The sequence below is a fragment of the Dama dama genome, chromosome 24 (genome assembly GCF_033118175.1).
Source record: "Dama dama isolate Ldn47 chromosome 24, ASM3311817v1, whole genome shotgun sequence".
Lineage (NCBI taxonomy): Eukaryota > Metazoa > Chordata > Mammalia > Artiodactyla > Cervidae > Dama > Dama dama.
In genome coordinates, this window is record NC_083704.1 from 47,773,981 (window position 1) to 47,801,364 (window position 27,384).

The 27,384-nt window shown below is 38.5% G+C and overlaps 1 protein-coding gene across 33 annotated transcripts in view; it reads right to left on the minus strand.

The window, feature by feature from the left end:
* Positions 1-27,384, minus strand: part of SLMAP (sarcolemma associated protein) — a 145,806-nt gene that overhangs the window by 67,344 nt on the left and 51,078 nt on the right. For 21 of the 33 annotated variants that reach the window (XM_061128306.1, XM_061128307.1, XM_061128297.1 and 18 more), the window contains exon 2: positions 17,095-17,242. In XM_061128306.1, the coding sequence (XP_060984289.1) occupies positions 17,095-17,242 (148 nt within the window). Of the gene's footprint in view, positions 1-17,088; positions 17,243-27,384 lie in introns of all 33 variants that reach the window. The other 12 variants (XM_061128296.1, XM_061128285.1, XM_061128289.1 and 9 more) reach the window with 1 other exon arrangement.

The following is a 27,384-nucleotide window of genomic DNA, read 5'->3' on the forward strand; positions in this document are numbered from 1 at the left end:
TTACTCGTGTCCAACTCTTTGCGACCCCATGAACTGCAGCATGCCAGGCCTCCCTGTCCATCACCAACTCCCGGAGTCTACCCAAACCCACATCCGTTCAGTCAGTGATGACATCCAACCATCTCATCCTCTGTCAACCCCTTCTCCTCCTGCCCTCCATCTTCCCAGCATCAGGGTCTTTTCAAATGAATCAACTCTTCGCATCAAGTGGACAAAGTATTTGATTTAGCTGTCGCCAGAGCCTCCTATTTCTGCTTATAAGACTAAACATACTGCACTGTGAATATGTACTATTTACACTACATAATCCTCTTTGGGGGCAGCAATAAATATTGTTTCTAGCTTTTTATATCTGGTAATTAGCAGAATTATCTGGTACAAAGACAGTATTTAATAAATGCTTAATGAATATTTCAAAAAACTTATCTCATTCATACTGGGTTGGTCAAAAAGTACATCCTGGTTTTTCCGTAACATCGTATCAGTTAAGTTGACTTCAGTCGCTCAGTCATGTCCGACTCTTTGTGACTCCATGATTTGCAGCATGCCAGGCCTCCCTGTCCATCACCAACTCCCGGAGTTTACTCAAACTCATGCCCATTGAGTCGGTGATGCCATCCAGCCATCTCATCCTCTGTTGTCCCCTTCTCCTCCTGCCCCCAATCCTTCCCAACATCAGGGTTTTTCCAGTGAGTCAACTCTTCACATCAGGTGGCCAAAGTATTGGAGTTTCAGCTTCAGTGTCAGTCCTTCCGATGAACACCCAGGACTGATCTCCTTTAGGATGGACTGGTTGGGTCTCCTTGCAGTCCAAGGCACTCTCAAGAGTCTTCTCCAAAACCACACTTCAAAAGCATCAATTTTTCGGTGCTCAGCTTTCTTCACAGTCCAACGCTCACATCCACACATGACCACTGGAAAAAGCATAGCCTTGACTAGATGGACCTTTGTTGGCAAAGTAATGTCTCTGCTTTTTAATATGCTGTCTAGGTTGGTCATAACTTTCCTTCTAAGCAGTAAGCGTCTTTTAATTTCACAGCTGCAATCACCATCTGCAGTGATTTTGGAGCCCCCCAAAATAAAGTCAGCCACTCTTTCCACTGTTTCCCCATCTATTTGCCATGAAGTGATGGGACCAGATGCCATGATCTTAGTTTTCTGAATGTTGAGTCTTAAACCAACTTTTTCACTCTCCTCTTTCACTTTCATCAAGAGGCTTTTTAGTTCCTCTTCACTTTCTGCCATAAGGGTGGTGTCATCTGCATATCTGAGGTTATTGATATTTCTCCCGGCAATCTTGATTCCAGCTTGTGCTTCTTCCAGCCCAGTGTTTCTCATGATGTACTCTGCATATAAGTTAAATAAGCAGGGTGACAATATACAGCCTTGACATACTCCTTTTCCTATTTGGAACCAGTCTGTTGTTTCATGTCCAGTTCTAACTGTTGCTTCCTGACCTGCATACAGATTTCTCAAGAGGCAGGTCAGGTGGTCCGGTATGCCCATCTCTTTGAATTTTCCACAGTTTATTGTGATCCACACAGTCAAAGGCTTTGGCATAGTCAATAAAGCAGAAATAGATGTTTTTCTGGAACTCTCTTGCTTTTTCAATGATCCAGCAGATGTTCACAATTTGATTTCTGGTTCCTCTGCCTTTTCTAAATCCAGCTTGAACATATGGAAGTTAACGGTTCATGTATTGCTAAAGCCTGGCTTGGAGAATTTTGAGCATTACTTTACTAGCGTGTGAGATGAGTGCAACTGTGAGGTAGTTTGAGCATTCTTTGGGTTTGCCTTTCTTTGGGATTGGAGTGAAAACTGACCTTTTCCAGTCCTGTGGCCACTGCTGAGTTTTCCAAATTTGCTGACATATTGGGTGCAGCACTTTCACAGCATCATCTTTTAGGATTTGAAATAGCTCAACTGGAATTCCATCACCTCCACTAGCTTTGTTTGTAGTGATGCTTTCTAAGGCCGACTTGACTTCACATTGCAGAATGTCTGGCTCTAGGTGAGTGATCACACCATCTTGATTATCTGGGTCATGAAGATCTTTTTTGTACAGTTCTTCTGTGTATTCTCGCCACTTCTTAACACCTTCTGCTTCTGTTAGGTCCATACCATTTCTGTCCTTTATCGAACCCATCTTTGCATGAAATGTTCCCTTGGTATCTCTAATTATCTTGACGAGATCTCTATCTAACCCAAATGAATTTTTTGGGCAACTCAATATTTTAGTTTTCAATACTCAGGAGTAAAGGTATCATTACTTCAATACTCAGGGGAGAAGTACTGAAAGAGATACCTTCTCTTTCAATACTCAGGGGAGAAGATGAGCAGTGTTCATTTCCACTTGCAGAAAGCACGTAACTGCCTCCTTTTCTTGGCAGCAGACAGGGAAGGAATGAATTTATCCCAGCTTGTGGACTCCCCCAGAGACTTATTATAAACAGCCCACAACAGAGGAGCACAAAACAAGAAGACCCAGAAATACTGGCAATTTACCAATGTATTTAAACTGACAATAAATGTGTTTTTTGTTTTTTAAGGTACAGAGAGTTACCTAAGGATTTCTTTTGCTCAAACATATTTTAATGAAGCCCAGCAACGGAAACAATGTACAAATTTTGTAAGGTGAACTAAGGGCTAATACTATGTGGGCAGTACAAGGTTGGTGCCCTATTGAAAGCAGTTAAAGATCATGTCTGACAAAGCTGACAGTTTAGTCTAGCCAATCCTGTTTTTGGAAAGGTTCTTATGTCAACTAGATAAACAAATGTATAGAAATGTTAGTTATCTTTTCAATCTGAAAAAAGCAAGTATTTAAAGCAACCAGACAAGAATGTTTTGTTCTAACACTTAAATTACTGAGTGTATATAGCAGCATTTCCCCTTCAGTCAGTCTCTCCCATCAGGAAGTTTTCATAAGCCTCTTATCCTTCTCCATCAGAGGGCAGACAGAATGAAAATCACAATCACAGAAAACTAACCAATCTGATCACATGGACCAAAGCCTTGTTAACTAAATGAAACTATGAGCCATGCTGGGCAGGGCCACCCAAGACGGACGGATCATGGTGGAGAGTTCTGACAAAACATGGTCCACTGGAGAAAGGAATGGTAAACCACTTCAGTATTCTTGCCTTGAGAACCCCATGAACAGTATGAAAAGGCAAAAAGACAGGACACTGAAAGATGGACTTCCCAGGTTGATAGGTGCCCAATATTCTACTGGAGATCAGTGGAGAAATAACTCCAGAAAGAATGGAGAGATGGAGCCAAAGCAAAAACAACACCCAGGTGTAAATGTGACTGGTGATGGAAGTAAAGTCCAATGCTGTAAAGAGCAATTCTGCATAGGAACCTGGAATGTTAGGTCCATGAAACAAGACAAATTGGAAGTGGTCAAACAGGAGATGGCAAGAGTGAACGTCGACATTCTAGGAATCAGTGAACTAAAACGGACTGGAATGGGTGAATTTAACTCAGATGACCATTATATCTACTACTGTGGGCAAGAATCCCTTAGAAGAAATGGAGTAGTCATCATAGTCAACAAAAGAGTCCGAAATGCAGTACTTGGATGCAATCTCAAAAACAACAGAATGATCTCTGTTCATTTCCAAGGCAAAACCATTCAATATCATGGTAATCCAAGTCTATGCCCCGACCAGTTATGCTGAAGAAGCTGAAGTTGAATGGTTCTATGAAGACCTACAAGACCTTTTAGAACTAACACTCAAAAAAGATGTCCTTCTCATTATAGGGGACTGGAACGCAAAAGTAGGAAGTCAAGAAACCCCCGGAGTAACAGGAAAATTGTTGGCCTTGGAGTACAGAATGAAGCAGGGCAAAGGCTAATAGAGTTCGGCCAAGAGCTCTATTTGCCAAGAGTTCTTATGCCAAGGTCATAGCAAACACCCTCTTCCAACAACACAAGAGAAGACTCTTCACATGGAAATCACCAGATGGTCGACACCGAAATCAGACTGATTATATTCTTTGAAGCCAAAGATGGAGAAACTCTATACAGTCAGCAAAAACAAGACAAGGAGCTGACTGTGGCTCAGACCAGGAATTTCCTATTGCCAAATTCAGACTTAAATTGAAGAAAGTAGGGAAAACCACTAGAGCATTCAGGTATGACCTAAATCAAATTCTTTACAATTATACAGTGGAAGTGAGAAATAGATTCAAGGGATTAGATCTGATAAGAGTGCTGAGAATTATGGACAGAGATTCATGACATTATACAGTAGTTAGTGATCAAGACCATCCTCAAGAAAAAGAAATGCAAAAAGGCAATATGGTTGTCTGAGGAGGCCTTAAAATAGCTGTGAAAAGAAGAGAAGTGAAAGGCAAAGGAGAAAAGGAAAGATATACCCATTTGAATGCAGCGTTCCAAAGAATAGCAAGGAGAGATAAAGAAAGCCTTCCTCAGTGATTAACGCAAAGAAATAGGGGGAAACAACAGACTGGGAAAGACTAGAGATCTCTTCAAGAAAATCAGAGATACCAAGGGAACATTTCATGCAACGATGGGCACAATAAAGTACAGAAATGGTATGGACCTAACAGAAGCAGAGAATATTAAGAACAGGTGGCAAGAATACACAGAAGAATTATACAAAAAAGATCTTCATGACCCAGATAATCACGATGGTGTGATTACTCACCCAAAGCCAGACAACCTGGAATGTGAAGTCAAGCAGGCCTTAGGAACCATCACTATGAACAAAACTAGCGGAAGTGATGGAATTCCAGTTGAGCTATTTCAAATCCTAAAAGATGATGCTGTGAAAGTGCTGCACTCAATATGCCACCAAATTTGGAAAACTCAACAGTGGCCACCAGACTGGAAAAGGTCAGTTTTCATTCCAATCCCAAAGAAAGGCAATGTCAAAGAATGCTCAAACTACTGCACAATTGCACTCATCTCACACACTACCAAAGTAATGCTCAAAATTCTCCAAGCCAGGCTTCAGCAATACGTGAACTGTGAACTTCCAGATGTTCAAGCTGGATTTAGAAAAGGCAGAGGAACCAGAAATCAAATTGTGAACATCTGCTGGATCATCGAAAAAGCAAGAGAGGTCTTTGGCCATACCACCCTGAACGCGCCTGATCTCGTCCGAAAAAGCAAGAGAGTTCCAGAAAAACATCTATTTCTGCTTTATTGACTATGCCAAAGCCTTTGACTATGTGAATCCCAACAAACTGTGGAAAATTCTTCAAGAGATAGGAATACCAGACCACCTGACCTGCCTCTTGAGAAATCTGTATGCAGGTCAGGAAGCAACAGTTAGAACTGGACATGAAACAACAGACTGGTTCCAAATAGGAAAAGGAGTATGTCAAGGCTGTATATTGTCACCCTGCTTATTTAACTTATATGCAGAGTACATCATGAGAAACACTGGGCTGGAAGAAGCACAAGCTGGAATCAAGATTGCCGGGAGAAATATCAATAACCTCAGATATGCAGATGACACCACCCTTATGGCAGAAAGTGAAGAAGAATTAAAGAGCCTCTTGATGAAAGTGAAAGAGGAGAGTGAAAAAGTTGGTTTAAGACTCAACATTCAGAAAACTAAGATCATGGCATCTGGTCCCATCACTTCATGGCAAATAGATGGGGAAACAGTGGAAAGAGTGGCTGACTTTATTTTGGGGGGCTCCAAAATCACTGCAGATGGTGACTGCAGCCATGAAATTAAAAGACGCTTACTGCTTAGAAGGAAAGTTATGACCAACCTAGACAGCATATTAAAAAGCAGAGACATTACTTTACCAACAAAGGTCCATCTAGTCAAGGCTATGGTTTTTCCAGTGGTCATATATGGATGTGAGCGTTGGACCATAAAGAAAGCTGAGCACCGAAAAATTGATGCTTTTGAAGTGTGGTTTTGGAGAAGACTCTTGAGAGTGCCTTGGACTGCAAGGAGATCCAACCAGTCCACCCTAAAGGAGATCAGTCCTGAATATTCATTGGAAGGAATGATGTTGAAGCTGAAACTCCAATACTTTGGCCACCTGATGTGAAGAGTTGACTCATTGGAAAAGACCCTGATGTTGGGAGGGGTTGGGGGCAGGAAAAGAAGGGGACAACAGAGGATGAGATGGCTGGATGGCATCACCGACTCAATGGGCATGAGTTTGAGTAAACTCCGGGAGTTGGCGATGGACAGGGAGGCTTGGCATGCTGTGATTCATGGGGTCGCGAAGAGTTGGACACAACTGAGTGACTGAACTGAACTGAATATGAAAGTTACCAAATGTTCATTCTGGTAGTTTTTGCTACATAAAGCTTCTGATTCCAAGACTTTTTTTTTTAAAGATTAAAAAAGAGAGCTAGACAAGTACTCATCAGATTTTTTCTAAAATTTTTTTATTTTAAAAATTGAAGTATAGTGAGTTACAATGTTGTCTTAGTTTCTGGTGTATAGCAAAGTGATTCAGCTATATAATTTTATACATATTCTTTTTCATATTCTTTTCCATTATAGTTTATTATAGGTTATCAAATATAGTATTGCAATATAATATGACCTTGTTGTCTATTTCATATACAGTAATTTGTATCTGCTAATACCAAACTCCTAATTTATCCCTTCAACATCCCTTTTCCCTTTTGGTAACCAAAAGTCTTTTTCCTGTGAGTCTGTTTCTGTTTCATGAATAAATTCATTTGTGTCATATTTTATTTTTTTAAATATATATTTATTTATTTTAATTAGAGGCTAGTTACTTTACAATATTGTAGTGGTGTGTCATATTTTAGATTCCACATACAAGTGATACCATGTGATATTTGTCTTTCTCTAGTGACACCTCGTATGATAATCTCTAGTCCATCCATGTTACTACAAATGGCAGGATTTAATTCCTTTTAATGACTGAGTAGTATTCCACTGTGTATATATGCCGCATCTTCTTTATTCATCTATAAATGGTCATTTAGATTGCTTCCAAGCCTTGTCTATTGTAAATAGTGTTGCTATGAACACTGGCATGCATATATCTTTTCAAATTATAACTTTTATCCAGATATAAAGTGGAGTGGGAGTGCTACATCCATATGACAACTGATTTTTTTAAGGAACTTTCATACTGTTTTCCATACTAGCTGCACAGATTCATATTCCCATCAACAGTGTAGCACAGTTCTCTTTTCTCCATACCCTCCCTAGCATTTGTTATTTATAAACTTTATAATGATGACCATTCTGACCACTGTAAGAGTTGTTTGCTTTTTTATAATTGAGTTGTATGAACTGTTTGTATATTTTGGAAATTAAGCCCTTGTCAGTAGAATCATTTGTAAATATTTTCTCCCAGTAATAGGCTGCCTTTCATTTATGGTTTTCTTTGCTGTGCAAAAACTTATAGGTTTGATTAGATTTCATCTGTTTATTTTGCTTTTATTTTTGCTTTCGCTATTGCCTTGGGAGACTGACCTAAAAAAACACGGGTACAATTTATGTCAGAGAATGTTTTGTCCATGTTCTCTTCTAGGAGTTTTATGGCAACATTTTATATTTAAGCCTTCAAGTCATGTGGAGTTTATTTTTGTGTATGGTGTGAGGGTGTGTTCTAACTTCATTGATTTACATGTGGCTGTCCAGCTTTCCAAACAACCTTTGCTGGAGAGACTGTCTTAAAATAAACTTTTTTTTTAATTGATATTCTATCACCCTCTCTTTATCTATCAGCTGGAGTTCAGTGATTAAAAAAAAAAAGAAAAATTCTCTTTAACTATTTATTTATCTCAGTTATAATTCCTATAGTAAAGGTAGCACAAATGCTTTCTTCTTTCTCTTTATCTACCTGTTTTCACAATGAGAAATGAGTTCCAGAGGTGACCAAATCTTTTTCTTTTTTAATATTGTAAGTTTATGGATTTAAACATATTGGATCTATTTCAATTTACTGCTTTATTTATTGTTTGATGCTCAAATTGCCTAATCTTTGATCAGTCAGAATTCAATGTTAATGCTTGAGTCCTTCTAACAGAACCTCAGTAATCTTAGATAGCTCCACTGCTTTCTTATGTGACAAAAATCTTATAAATCCAATTTATACATTTCCTGCCTGTACTGCTGATCCCGTTCTTGATGCCAACTGTCTTGCTGTTCACAGTGTTCACTGAACCCAGGGTTCAGCCTCTTAGTGCTGGCGCTAAGAGGCTGGAAGAAGGCTCGAGGAGCCATGGGAACTGCAGACGCATTTCCTCTCTCCTGGCCGGCACTGCGGCCGTGACATAGCCTTTCTCCTGCTGATGCAGTAGCCACAGCAGCAGCCATAACATAAGCATAATGTAGCCATAATGTAGCCATAACGTAACCTCATATAACATAACCGTGCTATCATTCCAATGAAGCCCCAGTGCAGGGGCAGCCAGCGCTTTCATGGTGAAGCTCACACAGGCATACCACACAAAGTAGCCCGTGACCAAGTGGGTACCTCATGATGCACATGTGCAGTGCTATAAGTGATCTCAGCTGTTAAACAGCCGTGCAAAGTCAATGTTTACAGAACATGGGGTGAGAGGGAGTAAGAGCATGGGGCGAGAGGGCCTGACTGGCGCCACCTTGTTAATTTCCCACACTGCCCTGGACTCAGAGTCAGCTATCTCTCCCAGGAATCCTGTTCGACCTATTTATTTGATGGGAGGAATCCTTCTTATAGACATGTGGATTAATTTGCTACTTTATTTCTCTAGCATACTTGGGAGTGATATTGCTTATTGGTTTATTTTTTTTACTTGATTTGTTCTTTGGCTTTATCTGTTCACTCAATACTCACTGAAAACCTGGTGCCTACAAATGAGTACGCTGGGAATGACGGGAAAAACCAAGAAGACAATGACCAACTTCCTTGCCCTTGAGCAGATTTCAATTTATAATAGTTTGTAGAGAAAACTAGAAATATCTAACAACAAAGGGGGAAAAATTCACAAATGCTACAAGGCACTGATGAAATCTGAAATGGACAACGGCAGAAGAAGGATTTATGAAGAAGGTAAAGAAAAAATAGAATTTCAAAAGCTTGAAATGAAAGGAAAGGCAGAAAGAATGGCATGAGAAAGAAAAAGAAAACAAGGATGTGAGAACTCAACAACTAAGGAGGGCACCTGGAGAAGAAAGGAGGTAAAGAATATACTTCAAGAATCTTTAGGGGCCAGACCCATGCTAAACACACTATACATGTTAACTATTTATGATAAACCAGATAAACAGTTATTTTTATGTTCCATTTTACAGCTGAGGCAACTTAAAGAAGCTAAGGTAACCTGCTTGAGATCTCATCTATGGCAAATGGCAGCGCTAGGATTCAAAGGAATTTTTTCTTCCTCTCACCTCCAAGTAACACTGTTTAACATATATTAAGGGAAGTAATGGAAAAAATCAAAAGGTTGAATTGAGGCCACATTTTTGAGGGCCTCACGTGTACAGTTAAGCATTTCAGACTTTCTTCTACATCATGACACAGCCACTTAAGACTTCTAAAAGCAGGATAATGGCACCAATAAAGCTGTAACAGAAGAATATTCTAGAGGCAGTGGGTTGGCAGAATATGGTGGCCAGAAGTGGACAGCTACTGTAACACTCTAGGCTGGCATCTGGAAAAACAAGTAGAAGCAGGGAAAGGAGGCAAATGTCTAGATGACAAGTGCTGAAGGTAAAGAAGAGATAGGACTCAGAAAAGATATCAATATTCTGTTATAAAATGATACAGCAAAAAGTGAAACTGGGAAGTTGGTATAATGCTCTGGTTTGAAGGCAGAAATTAAGCTTTGTACGGAGCAATTATAAGGTGAAAGAAGGACATTTAAGAGGAACCAACCAAGCAAGAAGCTGGAAATACATGGACAGAACCAGGAAGTATAGAGTCACAGCAAACATGAGTAGGGAGTCTTAGGACTTGAGGATAAAGGAAAGTACATAAAATAGTTGCCAGAAACTTAATGGAGCAGAGTTCTTAAACCTAGCTGCCTAAAAGAACAACTCAAAGCTTTTTAGCACAGGTATGTTGAGGCCCCACACCTAACAAGTCTCCTTCTTAGGGCTGAAGGGTGGGATCCACATGTCTATAGCTTTACCAAGCTCTGCAGGTAATTCTGGTGCATACCCTGGGTTGAGAAGACATTTTTTAAATGAACAAAAGAAGACTGCCATGACATCAGAAAGATTCTCTCAGTCAATCTGGCACATTCTTTGTTAATCAGCTTTGTGTTTTCCCTAGAAGCTGTAAAGTGGAAGTGTGTAAAGCTTATGGTGAAAGTTTCCAAGAGCTAGAAACAAGCAAGACAGCACAGCCCTAAATCAAGGAGTAGTCTAGAAGCTGGTGAGTATACCTCTGAAATGCCACTGGTGGGCTGCAAAGGCAGATGGGTAAAGAAGCCTGAGCAGAAGCTACTGAGAAAGAGAAGCACACTAGATGGCAAAAAAAAAAGAAAAGATGGAACAAATAACTGGCAAGGGTTTCAGCGCCTTTAAATTCAAGCACCTGATCCTGAGGTAAGCACTTCACGTTCACTCTTTCAGTGTTCACAGTGATGGCTGGCCACAATGTGAACACTGAATATCATACCACAAGCCTTCAGATGGTTACAGTATCATGAATCCCACTTTATAAGATGAGGAAATTAAAGCTTAGACAGGTTAAGGAGAAGTAACTGACTCACAAAAGAATGAAAAGGGCAGCGAGTAACAAGAAGGTTGCCAATACCCCATCATCATATAAGCCTCCAGATTAGGAGGAAGGCTAATAAAATCTCAGCTGAGATAAGGTGGTAGAAAGAACTCTTGTAAAATGGCAGATAAAGATTTATGACACATTTTTAAACCTTACTCAACCAATATGTGCCAGCTTAAGCGGGCAAGATTCTGCAATAGAGACAGCCATGCTGCCTGTTCTTGGACAGCTTACACGCTAGTGAAGGAGGCAAACACTTGGAGGGGGTGAGCACAGTGTGCAATAGGGACATGGAAGGGCACCTTGTCCAGCCTACAAAGGTTTACAGGGGAAGGAAAAAATCACATGCAAGGGTTTGAAAGCCAGAAAAGACAAGATATAGTGTGGGGAGTAAAAGGAATTCAGAGCAACTGCAGCAGAAAACAAAAGGAAGATACCACTGACCTTACCCATAAAAGACCCTTTGCTCATAGGGGCTTAACCCAGGAACAGAAGTGGGTCAAATGGGACCTGGACTGAAGAGCTAACTGGAGTTAGTAATATATGTGAATTTTATAGAACTAAATGGTCCCAAGACCTGCAATAGAGGGTTACTGTAATGTACGACCCAGAAAACTCATGCCATCTGGCAGCTTGTGGCCTTATGAACAGAGAAGTGGCCAACAGGCAAGTTGTTAAGGCTCCCATTCCAGGAGGATCTGATAGGTTGGCTTTTTCTCTTTCTCCCTTCTCTCCCTCTTTCCCTCCCCCCTCCTCCAATCTATTACAAAGTCATCCTATTTGTTGGCAATAACATCTTATATCTATAGGGCAGACTATTACTAAAGTGCTGACCAATGGATCTTTTCCCTGAAGCCACACTATGCAGAAAGTGAAACGCAAAATCAGCTTGTTTTGGAGAGACTGGAATACGAGACACTAACATGAACTAATACATTCAGTCACACCATACTCATAGCATTTTTAACAAAATACTGATTTATGTATACACACAAATATAAAAACATTTATATATATTGTATGTACCTTTTAAAAATTTCCTTTTACACATACATTGTTTTCTACAAATACACAGTATGTCATGTTCTGCAGGGGTTCTACTGCAGTTTTGTTAGCCTTGCCCTTTTTAATTGGCTCTCGGCTCCTTTACTCCTTCTCTCCAATCATACTCCCGAAAGATTCACATTAATGATTGGTATATATATGCATTCTTCTATGTTTTCCTCCATGTTCATATAAGCATATACAAACACATATGTATATAGGCACATGTATAAGGACTTATGAGACTTTTTAAAAATAACGAAATTATGAAAAGTAATCCTTTCCTCACTTAATAATATATCTTAACAGAAATTCCTGCAAGCCATACAATCCTAACGTATTCTTTTTAATATCTGCACGAAGGGCAATTTAAAAATTATCTTTCCACTGTTTTTTATCCTATGCACACTGATGAAAAAATTCCTTTTCATAGATCCACACACATTACTTTTTATCATTTCAAGTGTCCATTTGATATCCTTATTACAAATGTGTTCAAAAGCATTAGAGAGCGACCATTAGAGTCTCATAGAGAAATGGAAATAAAAACAAAAATAAACAAATGGGGCCTAATTAAATTAAATTTACAAGCTTTTGCACAGCAAAGGAAACCATAAACAAAATGAAAAGACTGGAAGAAAATATTTGCTACATCTTGCATCTTGCTACCGACAAGGAATTAGTTTCCAAGATATGTAAGCAGCTCATAGAATTCAATAAAAACAAACTACACAGTCAAAAAATGGGCCGAAGACCTAAATAAACATTTCTCCAAAGAAGACATACAGGTGCCAGTAGGCACATGAAGAGATTCTCAACGTTGCCAGTTATTAAAGGAGCAAATCAAAGTAACAATGAGATATCAACTCCCATGGGTCAGAATGGACATCATTAAAAGTCCACAAATAATAATTGCTGGAGAGGGTGTGAGAAAAGGAAACCTTCCTACACTGTTGGTGGGAGTGTAAACTGGTGCAGCCACTGTGCAAAACAACATGGAGATTTCTTTAAAAACTAAAAATGGAGTTATCATATGATCTTGCAATCCCACTCCTGAGCATATATCGGGAGAAAACCATAAGATGTGGTATATATATACATAATGAAAGACTACTCAGTCATAAAAAAGAATGAAATAATGCCACTTGCAGCAACATCAATGGACCCAGAGATTATCATACTAAGTGAAGTAAGTCAGATAAGAGAAAGACAAATTTCATATACCACTTATATATGGAATCTTAAAAAAATAATATAAATGAACTCATTTACAAAACAAAAACAGATTCATAGACATAGAAAACAAACTTATGGTTACCAAATAGGATAGCAAGGGGCAGTTAGGGGATGAATTAGGAGCTTGGGATTAACACATACACAGTACTATATATAAAATAGATAAACAACAAGGACCTATTGCATAGCACAGAGAACTATATTCAATATCTTTTAATAACCTATAATGGAAAAGAATCTGAAAAACAATGCACATACATACATGAACAGACATATACACACACAGAAAACTGAATCACTTTGCTATATACCTGAAACCAGCACAAGATGGTAAATTAATTATACTTCAATTTTAAAAGATCTTAAAGAATTTAATTGATATAATAAAAGAAAGCACAACAGAGCATTGTTGTACATGAATTCATGCTTCATGTAAAGGATATTATACCATATACATTCTTTTGCAATTTTCTTGAGATAATGTTTGAGATTTATCTTTATTGATATACACAAACTTAGTTCATGCATTTTTATAGGTGTGCAGCATTTTTGCTATTTTTCTTTTGTTTTAATTATAATTTTTGTTTTTCTTTTCATCCTATTTACAATTTTTACTAGGAATAGCTCCTGAACTTGATCAGCTGTCTTTTCAACATCCACTGGTTCTGCAGTATATATTTCTCAGCTTTATTTTGTGCACAATGTTGACATATTTCCCCCAAACTGAATTATCTCTGCATTCTTAGAGTAAATCCTACTTCTGTTTATTCTAGCTTCACTTCTGAATTTATTACTATCTGAACCAAAATTTTTTATCTATTGTTACAAATGAAATTACAAGTTTTTCTCTTTGTACTTTATCTGTATCAGAATTTGGCACTAATGAAAGGCTGCTGGCTTCTTTAAACGATTTTCAGAGCTTCTCACCTTCACCTATATTGGATTATTTACACAACACTGGATTTATCTTTTCTTTTAATAAGGCCAAATTCAACTTCAAATGTATGTTTCTAGTCAATTTTTAATAACTTTTTTAGGCTCTTCAAAGAAAATTAACTTGAAAGTTCTCTACATCTTGGGGTAATTTTGCCAGGAAAACATTAATTTACTCTATTTTTTTTTTTTGCCACAGTTTGGCATGTAACAATCTCTAAGAATTCTTTTGGTATATCCCATATCTGTTTATATCTCCTTTCTCAATCCTTGTATTTTTTAACCTAATAAAGGAATCAAGGCTTATGAACTACCTATTTTATTGTTTTGTTTTAAAGAACCAGCATTTGGGTTTGTTTACCCCTTCTAAATTTTTTTTGTTCATTTCATTAATTTCTGCTTTTCATTTTTCTTCTTCCAAACTTCTTTTTCTTGTTCTTTTTCTAATTTCTTCTAAGTGCCAAGTTCCTTCATTGTTTTTCTTTCTTTTTTAATAATGGAAAAATTTTAGATTGTAAATTTTTATCTGAGTAAAGGATTAAATATATTTTGGTAGGAAAGTCTCTTTCTTTTCACATAGTTTGAAGTTCCTTTTTTTGATTTCTTTGATAGACCAGTTATCCAATAATGTTGCACAATTTCAACAGGATTTTCCCACTGATATAATGTTTAGCATAGAGCACCATCTTTTTATTTCAAAGCATATGCTTAAATAGTAATACTCACTTCATGACATAGCTGAATCCCAAGAGGCCATGCATAATATAAGTCAACTTTTTCAAGCCAATTAAGTGCCAAAAGAAACAAGATTTAAAAAAAGAAAGAAACAAGATTTTAAATGATGAAGAAAATTTTCTTAATTTCCTTAAAGTTGGCATAAAAGATATGTAAATTTTCAAAGAAGCCTGCAAGTATTGATGCTGCTGAAATAATACTGTACTAACACTTAGTCTCAGTTTTCCTCTTAGCTTTCTACAGTATTTTCTAAAGTGTCCTGCACAGCAAGATGGGGAAGAAAAGTGGAAACAGTCTGGAGTTACCTACATTCAATTGATTACCCTCTTAGAGACCTGCATACTAACATTTTAACATATGTTAGCATGTTAAAAGCTCTGAGATGTCTTGCCTACCTTTGGTTAACTAAGCATTTCCTAAATGTATCTGATTACCTCATTCTTCTGCCAATTAACACCTCTTAATTCTCTTTGAGAAACGCAAGACAAGAAAATATATATCCCTTGGAGAGAAAGACAATGTAATTAAATTCTGCCTTCTCTGGGTTATTCACAGCTGGGGTTCAGTAAACGTTTTGTGAATGACTGGTAGCAGAGGAGATGTGATGCAGCAACAGGAGATATCAAAGTGTCCACTGCAGCTGTTCTCAGTATGGTTATACAGAAGTGGAGTTCTCTAAGTAAGAAGCACTCAGTATTTTGCATCAAAATACAAATTTTCTTTTCTATTTTACAACTGCAAATGAAAATTCCTAAGACGCTGGCCCTGCACACATCCATGCATCAAATCCTAACACCCTGGCAAGACCAACAAAACCCAACAAAAATAATACTGTAGTTGCAGTACATAAATGTATATGCATATATACATATAGGGCTTCCCTGGTGGCTCAGATGGTAAAGAATCTGCCTGCAATGTGGGAGGCCTGGGTTCAATCCCTGGGTTGGGAAGATCCCCTGGAGAAGGGAACGACAATCCACTCCAGTATTCTTGCCTGGAGAATCCCCATGGACAGGTGAGCCTGGCAGGCTACAATCCATGGGGTCGCAAAGAGTTGGACACGACAGAGCAACTAAAACACATATATTCACACACCATCATCACCATCACACCTGGATTCCCTCGTCTACTGTGCCAAAATGCTAGAGGCTAACAACTTAGGGTATTCAGATCAGAGGATGTTCAGAGAAACAAAAGGACAAACTTGCCAATCATTCCACTGTGCATACTAAACTACAAGAAGTGGGACAGCATGCTTTTGGTTTCCATTTTTTTAGTTTTATGATTCAGTCATTATAATTTCAGTCATAAACTATACAATGAACTAGGTAAGGCCAAAAAGTCTCAGAATTATAATCTAAATTTATTTAGCCACAGAACTTCTAATTTCAGAAACTGAGACATGAAATTTGACATTTGTAGTAGCTGCCTACAGAATTCTGATTTTGTTTGGGGCAACAATGAACGCACAACCAAAGGGTAAATCATAATTGATCTATGCTAGTCATGGATCTCCTGCTCCCCTTGGTCAGGTAACTTCCTTCCCAGGCTTCTCTGTAACTAGAGCTGAAGCTATATACATGACCCACCCACAGAGCCAGTGAGCAAAAGAAGGAATCTGCTGGAAGGAGTCTATGAAAGATTGTTCTTTCAAACATAAAAAGAAGGTCACACTAGAAGGTTCTTTGTCCCCATCTCATCTTTCTTGCCTAGGACACTGGTGTGGGGAAGATAATGCCTGGAGCTGAAGCCATCACCCTCAAACCATGAGGTGGCAGGTAAAAGCTTAAGAAACTAACACATAAAGGATAACAGCCTGGGAGGACAGTAAGAGTCTGGATTCCTGATAACATTACAGAGCCAACTGAACGAAGTCTGGACCAACCTACTTCCAGGCCTATTGTTAATAAGTTAATAATAGGTATCTTGATGGTTTGGGGCTTCCCTGGTGTCTCAGAAGGTAAGGAATCTGCCCAGAATCCGGGAGACCCAGGTTCAATGCCTGGGTCAGAAAGATCCCCTGGAGAAGGGAATGGCTACCAGCTCCAACATTCTTGCCTGGATAACTCCATGGACAGAGGAGCTAGGCAGGGTACAGTCCATAGGGTCGCAAAGAGTCGGACGTGACTGAGCGACTAACGTTTTCACACTCATCCTTACGGTTTAAGCTCCTGCTGGCTGAATACAGTGTCACTTCAGCCAACTGCTTCTTAACTGACACAGCAGTGCCCTATGTTTTGGTACTGTGATAAAGATTATAAACTATTTAATATTTCAGAATTTAAAATTTTAGAAAAGCAATAGGAAAAGTGAGACACTCAACATTTCACTGCATGAAATGTCACAGTTAAGTTGCTTTTACAAGCATGAAATGTTTTGTTAACATTAAACAACAGAATAAAAAATTTAACAAGACAAATAATAGGAAAAATCGATCCATACCCGTACCTTTCCGTGTGTTCTCCGTCACATCTACCCCAAACTGGATAATGTCACCGGAAAGAATTTCACATGGTGGACTTTCTTCAGAGCCTCGACTCAATCTCTGGCTATTTATAAAGGTACCATTACTACTTTTAGTGTCTTGAAGATAAAACTGCAAAAATAAAATTTAAAAAAAGAGCCAAAGATTAATAGTAATAATTCCAAACCTACTTTTAAAAAAAGTACTTCCAAAAAAAAAAAGTACTTCCAACTTTGCAAACTACTACAGGTGAATTTTTTCCCGCATCAATTCAAATTGCTTATTTCAGCTAAGATTTTCCATTATATATAAAATCAGAACTTTAAAAGTGGGAGATTTAAAATCCAGTGGGACAAAATGGTATATCACTTCAGAAAACAGTTTATAAGGTCCTCAAAATGTTAGAATGCAAAGCTAGCATATGACCCTGCAGTTCCACTCTGAAGTATATACTGAAGAGAAGTGAAAACACATGTCCTCACAAAAACTTGTACACAAATGTTCACAAGAGTATTATTCATTAGAGCCAAAAAAATGGAAACCCAAATGTCCATCAGTTGATGAACAGGAAAATAAAATGTAGTATATCCATATGAATTAATTATTTGGCAATAAAAAGTAATGAAGTACTGATTTATGTTACAACATGAATGAACTTTTAAACATTAAGCTAAGTAAAAGAAATCAGTCACAAAAGACATATGTAATTCAGTTTATACGAAATATCCAGAATAAGCAAATCCACAGAGATAAAAAGCACCATTAGTGGATGCAAGGGGTTGAGGTGTCAGGGCAGAGGAGAGGAGGGATGGGGTGGGGTGAATAACTGTTAATGGGTATAACGTTTCATTTTGGGGTGATTAAAAGGCTCTAAATTTAGATAGTGGTGATGGTTGTACAACTCTCTGAACGTACTAAAAATCACTGAATTGTTCATTTTAAAAGACTGAATTTATGGCATATAAATTATATCTCAATAAAACATTTTTTTAAAGGCAATTATACAAAACTCTAATTTTATCTTCTTGTCTCACTTTGACTTTGTAACTCTGCTGCTATAATTTCTGGGTTAAATCAAAGGAAGTGTTATTTACTCCACAGGCAAGGACAATTGATAGTAGGTAACACCTATATGAACAGCTATTAGTGAACTAACATACTTGGTATCAGGACTGACATGTCTTCAGTAAATTCTTTGTGATAAACAGATTGAAGACATGAGAAACTAAAATACTGGAATCAACTGTGAAGGTATCACTTTCTAGTCCCCACTAAAGTTGCCTTTCATCACTTGGGTAATCCTCCCTCTTTAAAAAGGGAAAGGACAGCAGGAGGCACAGGAAGCCTATTTATTTATCACCTACCTATCCCCAAAGAAATTATCAACAGCTGGGATCACACACAACAGACTTACTAGGAAGAGAACAACCAATAAAAAAAGATGTACCTTTCTTTTTGCATTTTTCTACACTCTCCAGCCCTGCTTATTCTAGCAACACATTTTCACTGAATTCCTTCCTAAAGAAGAAAGGAAAGAAGAAAACTAATATTTATTAAAATACATGTTGCACCACCAGGCCCTCATTTAATCTTAACGTTAAAGCTATGATATAGATATTATTTCCATTTATATATGAGAAAAGTAGGGCACAGGCAAGTATCTTTCCAAAGGTCACAGAGCTATGGAAGACAGAAGCAGGGATTTATATAACAGAATTAAAAGGGACATTTTTTCCCCCATTACTTCATACTGACCTTCATGTTTCATTTATCCTTCACTCCTCCCATAAAACCCTCTTCCAAAATGAAACACAACAAAAGAATAAGCGATTTGCAGAAAATATGAAAATGACATTTCTTTTCATTAATTCCTAGGCGACAATTTAAAGGCCACCACGCTGGCTATAAATGACTTATTCTGTTTATAATTCAAGAGAGACCAACTGTTACTTTGGCTAGCAGTTTATATATTTAATTACAGGCCATTAGGAAAGAAAATTGTGTTGATATTTTACAAGTCCATTTGAAATTTAAAGGCCTTAACATTTCACACCAGGGAGATAAGCACAGGCAAGATGCTCAAGAAGGGACAATGATCCTCAAGATTTTTTCAACACTGGAACCTACTCTTAAACATTTTATAAACAAGCTTGTTTTTCTGTTTTTTAAATAGATATATTCTTAGGAAATGTGGCAATATCTGAATTCTGGTTTGGTCATTTTCAGTTATATGTGCCTTGGCAAGCCATATAAGGGGATTATAGATTTACAGTGGTTTTCAAACTTCAAACTCTGATCCATTATTGGGTTACTAATGGATAAGATGGCTGGATACCATCACTGCCTCAATGGACATGAATTTGAGCCAACTCCGGAAGACAGTGAAGGACAGGGAAGCCTGGCGTGCTGCAGTCCATGGGGTTGCAAAGAGTCGGACCTAACTTAGGGATTGAACAACAACAACAGTGTGTTACTAAGTCAATTTACTGGGCTGTGACTAGTGGTTTAAAAAACAAAAATTAAGAGAACAGAAGTAAGAATATATGAAATGAGGTTCAGTACTGTTCAGCAAGTTTTGCTTGAAAAACAAAAAAAATGTGTGTGTTTTTCTGTATACACATACGCACATATATATCTCAACACCTCATGTTTGTAGCTCTTAACTCTAAAACCATAAATTAAGAGAATGTAATCAATATTAGCCCAGGTTCTTTACATTCTAACATGTCTATTATTATGCCCAGAGCACACCACAGTACTTCTGACCTCCAGCTAGCGTGAAAACATCATTTACATCAGTTGCTCACTGTTCCTCTGCTCTCAATCTGCTAACAGCTTCCAAACATCTTGTAATAAACTTCAAAGTTCTTACCATTACAGCCAATAAAACCACATACGACCTGGCTCGTGGTTCCCTCTCCGAACTCATTAACTCCCACTATTTTCCCCACTAACCTCCATTTGTGCCCCAGAGCTTCTGCACTTGGGCAGAGCTAGACAGCAATAGTTTACTTCCATGGATAAATATTTACATTGATTTACCCTTCTCCCCTTGGTGTTGTAAAAAACTGATATTAAAAATGTTTCTGCACCTTCAATGAAACAGTCTGCCACTATTCAGTATACACTGTACAAAAGCTGTTCTGTTTACTATCAGGTTAGGTAGGTGTAGGGCTTCCCTTGTGGCTCAGCTGGTAAAGAATCCGCCTGCAGTGCGGGAGACCTGGATTCGATCCCTGGGTTGGGAAGATCCCCTGGGGAAAGGAAAGGCCACCCACTCAGGTCTTCTGGCCTGGAGAATTCCATGGACTGTATAGTTCACAGGGTTGCAAAGAGTCGGACACGACTGAGCGACTTTCACACTTTCACTAGGTAGGTGTAAAGAAGTCAAGAGACTGGGAAGTGACTATGTTTGCAAGGGACTGAGAAGTGACTGTGGTAACAGTCCCTGGATGGACTTGCCTGGATGTACTTGTATGTCATTTGGCCCTTTGTCACTTTCCAACTAGAAATTTCTTTCTCCTCTACGCTGATACCTTTTTCCATCAGGCTTTTTTTCCCTCCCATTTTTTTTACTACACTGGGAAAAAAAAAATCCTATTGAAGTTTTAACTATCTTTATTTCCTAGTAGCCTAAGGAATGCCCAATCTGTCTCTAGTGTTTGCATTAGCCACTGGGCATTCACTTTGATGTTGAGCAGGTGTCTCAGGAGCCCTGAATTTATAAAACTCTCTGCAGCTTGTGGCCAAAGTCCATCTCTCACTGTTTTCAAACAGGCTTTATCCTCAATTAACCCCCTGCCTTCCCCTGAATTAAAGTTAAGCTCCCCCAAATCAGGCATTGATGGCAATCCTTGAACTGAAAGGCTGTCCTCACCCTATCAGTCACTCTTTCCTGTTTCTCGCTTACTACGATTACTTTCAAAGACACAAGGACAGCACTTCACAGGTTGCATAATTTGCTCTTTGGCCTTCGGAAAGTTTCTGCTGTTCATTCTGTAGGCAAACATGTTCTGTACCATTTGCAACTTCACCTCAATGTGTAAATGCTTTCATTTTCACTATAAGGATAAACTGCTTCTTTCTAGCCTTCTCTAAGGTGACAGGTTTGCAGTATCCAACTACCAACAGATTTTTTGAAGTTTCAGAACGAAGCACAAACACGGGAGACAGCTCATCAGTGAGAGGCCAGAAATTCCAAGTCCATACAGGGAAATTTTAAAATATGAATGCAGAGTGGATCCTGAACTCTTGGCAGATACTACATCACAGATTTTTTAATTTACTTGAATCACCACCTAAAATCAAAAAGAATGACTAAGACAGCAAAACCAAAATCCCATGCAGAATACACACAACAACAGGCGAAAATTACCTACATGAAACTCAAAATAAAAGTGGGAAAAAGCATCAAAAGTTATGAGACCTGCATGAAATCAGCATCTGTGCAGGAGTATGCATACAGAAGCAATGGGCATTTGAAGGACTTGAGTATCTCAGAATAGTCACTGTCTATTCACTGGACAATATGATAGCCAATTTGAAAAGAGAATCTGAAAATGGGAAAGGTTTAGCCCAATCCACAAATGAGTGAATGTGAGGTAAATTCTGAAAAAGGATGGAGCAGTCCGAGTCATATAAATTCTTAAAACCAACCTACCAACCAAAGTTGAATTCCAGGATAGGGCTTTCCTCAAAAGCTGTAGGGTTTGGAACCAAAATTGAGCAGGGTAGAGACAACAGAGACAGGAAAGAAAGATCCAAATAAAAGTAGAAAAGGGGAAAGGAAGCCATTATATTTTTAAACAGTTTACAAAAACAACAGAAGAGGGAGCTCTGTGACATTACAAAAGTTATCCTGAATCATGACTCCCTTCTCTAAGTTCAGGAAAACAAATTTTACATAAAAATGAATAACAGAAAAATATCAGTGTCCCATCTCATAGCTATTTTAAGAAAAAACAATAAAAAGCAAACAACACTCCCTACACATAATGAGAGACATACCTTGGGAACAGATCAAAATTACACTATTTCAGAACAAGCTAAAAGACATAAAGAAAATAACTCAAGGCATGGAAAAGAAATATAAATTACAATTACAAAACTGTAGGAAAGAAACAGGAAAAAAGGGGAATCATTTCAGGAACGAGTACAAAATCAGGACACAAGTAACTAAGTAATACCAGACCACCTGACCTGCCTCTTGAGAAATCTGTATGCAGGTCAGGAAGCAACAGTTAGAACTGGACATGGAACAACAGACTGGTTCCAAATAGAAAAAGGAGTATGTCAAGGCTATATACATATATTGTCACTGTGCTTATTTAACTTATATGCAGAGTACATCATGAGAAATGTCTGGATGAAGCACAAACTGGAATCAAGATTGCTCGGAGAAATATCCCATAACCTCAGATACGCAGATGACACCACCCTTATGGCAGAAAGTGAAGAAGAACTAAAGAGCCTCTTGACGAAAGTGAAAGAGGAGAGTGAAAAAGTTGGCTTAAAGGTCAACATTCAGAAAACAAAGATCATAGCATCTGGTCCCAACACTTCATGGCAAATAGCAGGAGAAATAGTGGAAACAGTGTCAGACTTTATTTTTTGGGGCTCCAAAATCACTGCAGAAGGTGACTGCAGCCATGAAATTAAAAGACACTCCTTGGAAGAAAAGTTATGACCAACCTAGATAGCATATTAAAAAGCAGAGACATTACTTTGCCAACCAAGGTCCATCTAGTCAAGGCTGTGGTTTTTCCAGTAGTCATGTATGGATGTGAGAGTTGGACTGTAAAGAAAGCTGAGTGCCAAAGAACTGATGCTTTTGAAGTGTGGTGTTGGAGAAGACTCTTGAGAGTCCCGTGGACTGCAAGGAGATCCAACCAGAATACCCTAAAGTAGATCAGTCCTGAGTGTTCACTGGAAGGACTGATGTTGAAGCTGAAACTCCAATACTTTGGCCACCTGATGTGAAGAGTCATTTGAAAAGACCTGATGCTGGGAAAGACTGAAGGCAGAAGGAGAACAGGACGACAGAGGATGAGATGGTTAGATGACATCACTGACTCAATGGACAGGAGTTTGGGTAAACTCCAGGAGTTGGTGATGGACAGGGAGGCCTGGCGTGTTGCAGTCCATGGGGTGGCAAAGAGTTGGACACAACTGAGCAACTGAACTAAACTGAACTAAGTAAAGCAAATAATGCCTTAATAGAAGAAAGAATAAAAGGAGAAAAATTGAATCAAAAAGGAAAGAAGAAAGTAAAATCAGCAAAATGGCAGAGTAGGCAACTCCAAGCTCTCATCTCCACACAAACATTGAAATACATGCTGAAAGGTAGGAACCAACTATGTCAGAACTCTGGAAAACAAAAGTTGTACAGTGACTACGTGAACACTGAATCAAGAAAAAGGCAACTTAGAAATGGTAGGAAATGGCTGTAGCATTCCTTACCCTTGTCCCCTTCCCTCCCTCTATAAAGCAGAAGCCTTGAAGGTACCAGCCTGCATCCACTATGGGACACAGCTACCTAGTTTCAGAGAGAGCAGAGCAGACTTAAACAGCAAATTATTGTGTCTATCTACTCTAACGTGTCTGGGTGCTACTTGAAGGACCAACTAAGAACTCACCCATGCTGGAAAAGCAGTGGCTTGGCTTGCTGAAAAAGTGGGATTTATCCAAAGTGGTTCAATATAAGTCAATCAATATGACACACCACAGTAATAGAAAAAAGGAAAAAAAAAATGAAACCACAAGATCACCTCAATTGATGTAGAAAAGGCATCTTTGATAAAATCCAGCATCCTTTCATGATATTTAAAATATGCACACACACACAAAGAAAGTTAAGACTGAAAGGAACTTCCTCAACATGATAGAGGACATTTATTAAAAAAACTCACAGTTAACATAATACTTGGTGGTGAAAGACTGAAAGCTTTCTTCCTAAGATCAGGAACATGGCAAGGAAGCCTGCTTTTTACCACAGCTACACAATACTGTACTTAAGTTCTAGCCAGACACAAGAAGAAAGAAGTAAAAGGCATCCAAATTGGAAAGGAAGAAGTAAACCGTGTCTATTCACAGATGACAAGATCCTATATATGGAAAATCCCACAGAACCCACAAGAAAGCTACAGAGCTAATAAACAAATTCAGCAAAGTTGCAGTTTACAAGACAAACACACAAAAATCAAATGTGTGTATACATCAGCAATGAACGATCCAAAAAGGAAATTAAGAAATTCAATTTATAATAGCATCTAAATAAAATACCTAGGAATAAATTTAATCAAAGACATAAAAAACTGTACTGCTGAAAGAAATTAAAGACAAATACAGGTGTAGCTTATTTCACTGCATTTAGCTTTACTGTGCTTCACAGATATTTCATTTCTTACAAACTGAAAGTCTGTGGCAACCCTGGGTCAACCTAGTCCATTAGCATCATTTTCCCCATAGAACTGTTTTTTAATTAAGGTACGTACATTATTTTTTTTTTAGACATAATGTTACTGCACACTTAATAGAGTGTAAATGTAACTTTTACATGCACTGGGGAACTAAAAAATTTGTGTGACTCACTTTATTGTGATACTTGCCTTCATTGCAATGGTGTGGAACTGAACCCACAGCATCTCTGAGATATGCCTATAAACAGAAGGACATCCTGTGTTCATGGGCTGTAAGACTAAATATTGTTAAGGTGTCAACAGGACCCAAAGTGGTCTACAGATCCAACGTAATCCCGATCAGAATTTCAACTGCCTTTTTATGGGGAAGTGGAAAAGCGAAACTTCAAATGCTTATGGAATTGCAAAGGACCCCAAAACAATCTTGAAAAAGAAGAACAGGGTCTATCCAACAGGAAAAGAACCTTCTCCTCAACAAATGGTGCAGGGACAACTGCATAACTACTTGCCAAAGTTGGACCCCTACTTTCCACCATATACAAAAATTAGCTCAAAATGAATCAAAGACCTAAATATAAAAGCTAAAATGATAAAGTTCTCAGCCATTACTTTTTAACACTGTTTTTAAATTTTTATTTATTTATTAGATTGTGCTGGGTCTTTGTTGCTTTTTGTGGGCTTTCTCTTGTTGCAGCGAGTACGGGTTCTTCTTCGTGGTGCTTGGGCCTCTCATTGCGGTGGCTTCAGAGCACAGTCTCTAGGCCCATGGGCTTCAGTAGTTGTGGCATACAGGCTCAGTACTTGTTCTCATGGGCTCAGGAGTTGTGACACACGAGCTCAGCTGCTGCTTGGCATGTGGGATCTTCCTGGACCAGGAATCGAACTCGTATCCCGTGCACTGGCAGGCAGATTCTTATCCATTGTGCCACCAGGGAAGTTCGCCATTACTTCTTCAAATAACTTTTTTCTGCCCCTTTCTTACTCTCTCCTAAGATTTCCATAATGCACAGTGAAGTGAAAGTTGCTCAGTCGTGTCCAACTCTTTGCGATCCCATGGACTATATAGTCCATGGAATTCTCTAGGCCAGAACACTGGAGTGGGTGGCCTTTTCCTTCTCCAGGGGATCTTCCCAACCCAGGGATCAAACCCAGGTCTCCCACATTGCAGGCAGATTCTTTACCAGCTGAGCCACATAATGCATATGTTGATACATTTAATGGTGTCTCATAGGTCCCTTAGGTACTGTTCATTTTTCTTCATCTTTTTTCTTTCTAGTCTTGCCCTATCTTGAAGGTTTTTTGTGTTGTTGTTTTTTTATTCCTTCTTCCACCTGCTCAAATCTGTCATTGAACCTTCTATTGATTTCTTTATTTCAGCTATTGGTCTCTTATGATTTTCATCTCTCTACTGATCTTCCGCATTTCTCCACACATTGTTCTCTTGCTTTTCTTGGAGTAGTCCATGGTTTCCTTCAGCATTTTGAGCATATTAGAAATAGTTAAAGTCTTTGTCTAATAAGTCCAATGTCTGGGCTTCCTCAGGGATGGCTTTTGTCAATCTGCATTTTTTTCTCTGTGATTGGGTCATAATTTCCTATTTCTTCAAATGCTTTGCAATTTTTTTTGAGAACTGGACATTTTGAATATTGTAATGTGGTAACTAAAGAAATCAGATTCTCTCCAACCCTAGAGATTGCTATTATTATGTGGTGAAGGCTATAGTCAAGTTTATTTACTGACTTTTCCAAACTAATTTTTTGCAAATAGCATATTCCCTGTCATGTATTATCACTGAAGTCTCTGTCTGGTCATCTCCATGTCATCCGGTGGCCTGACAGAGATTTCCTCATACATCAGGATCCAGTAAGAAAAGGGGGAAAGGGTAAGTGTCTTTAAATCCCCTTGGCAGAAGTCAGGGAAGTCATTTTAGCCTTTGGGGTTTGAAACAATGGCCAGCCTCTGGGCCAGGCCCTCGACAATCAAAAGCAGCAACAGAAACAATCTCAATTTCTGAAAGACAAACAAAGCCACACCAGGAATCAGGGCCACCGTACCCAGTTTTCTGCCACAGGGCTAGGAGACGGAAAGTGGTAGCCACTATGCAAAACACTCAAGTTCTGAAAAACCTGCCAGCCTCTTTCTTCATTAAGCGCTCCCCTGGATACTGTGTTTGCCTGGACTCCAGAATTCCAAAATAATTGCTTCAGTCATGCTCCCTAACAGTTATTTTGGGGAAGAAACCAATTTTTGGAGCTTCCTCCTCCATCATTTTTTATGGCATCACTCCACGAGTCCCTAATCTATAATAATAGCTACCATTTGTTCATTGCTTGCTATGTGCAGGCACTTCTGATCTTCACAACAATCCTACCAAATTGCTATCACCATCACCATTTTATAGATTAAGAAACTGAGACTTGAGTATATTAAGTAGATTGCCATGATCACAGAGCTATTGCAGATTTGACAGTTCTCTCAAAATCTCCACACTGCCTTCCTTCTTTCCTACTTAGACTAAACACTCTCTCGTCTTTGAGTCCAAATTCATGAAATCCCACTTTATGAAGTTTTCCTGAACCAATCAGAATAGGAAGAGTCAATTTCCCCTCTAATTACACCATTAATACAAATCACTTAATCTATCTGATGTTTACTTGGCACCTGTCTAGAGAGACTTCACACCCATAAAATCAAATGTGGAGCCACTCTACACTGAGAATAAATTCAGAGAGTATGAATTAAGTACCAAAATCCTAAGAGGCTGGTGAGAAAATAAAGTTAGACACAGTAAGTCGCTAATGAGGCACTTAAGAGTGAGGGAAGTGATCTGAATGAATGGCGAGCAGAAGGAGGAAG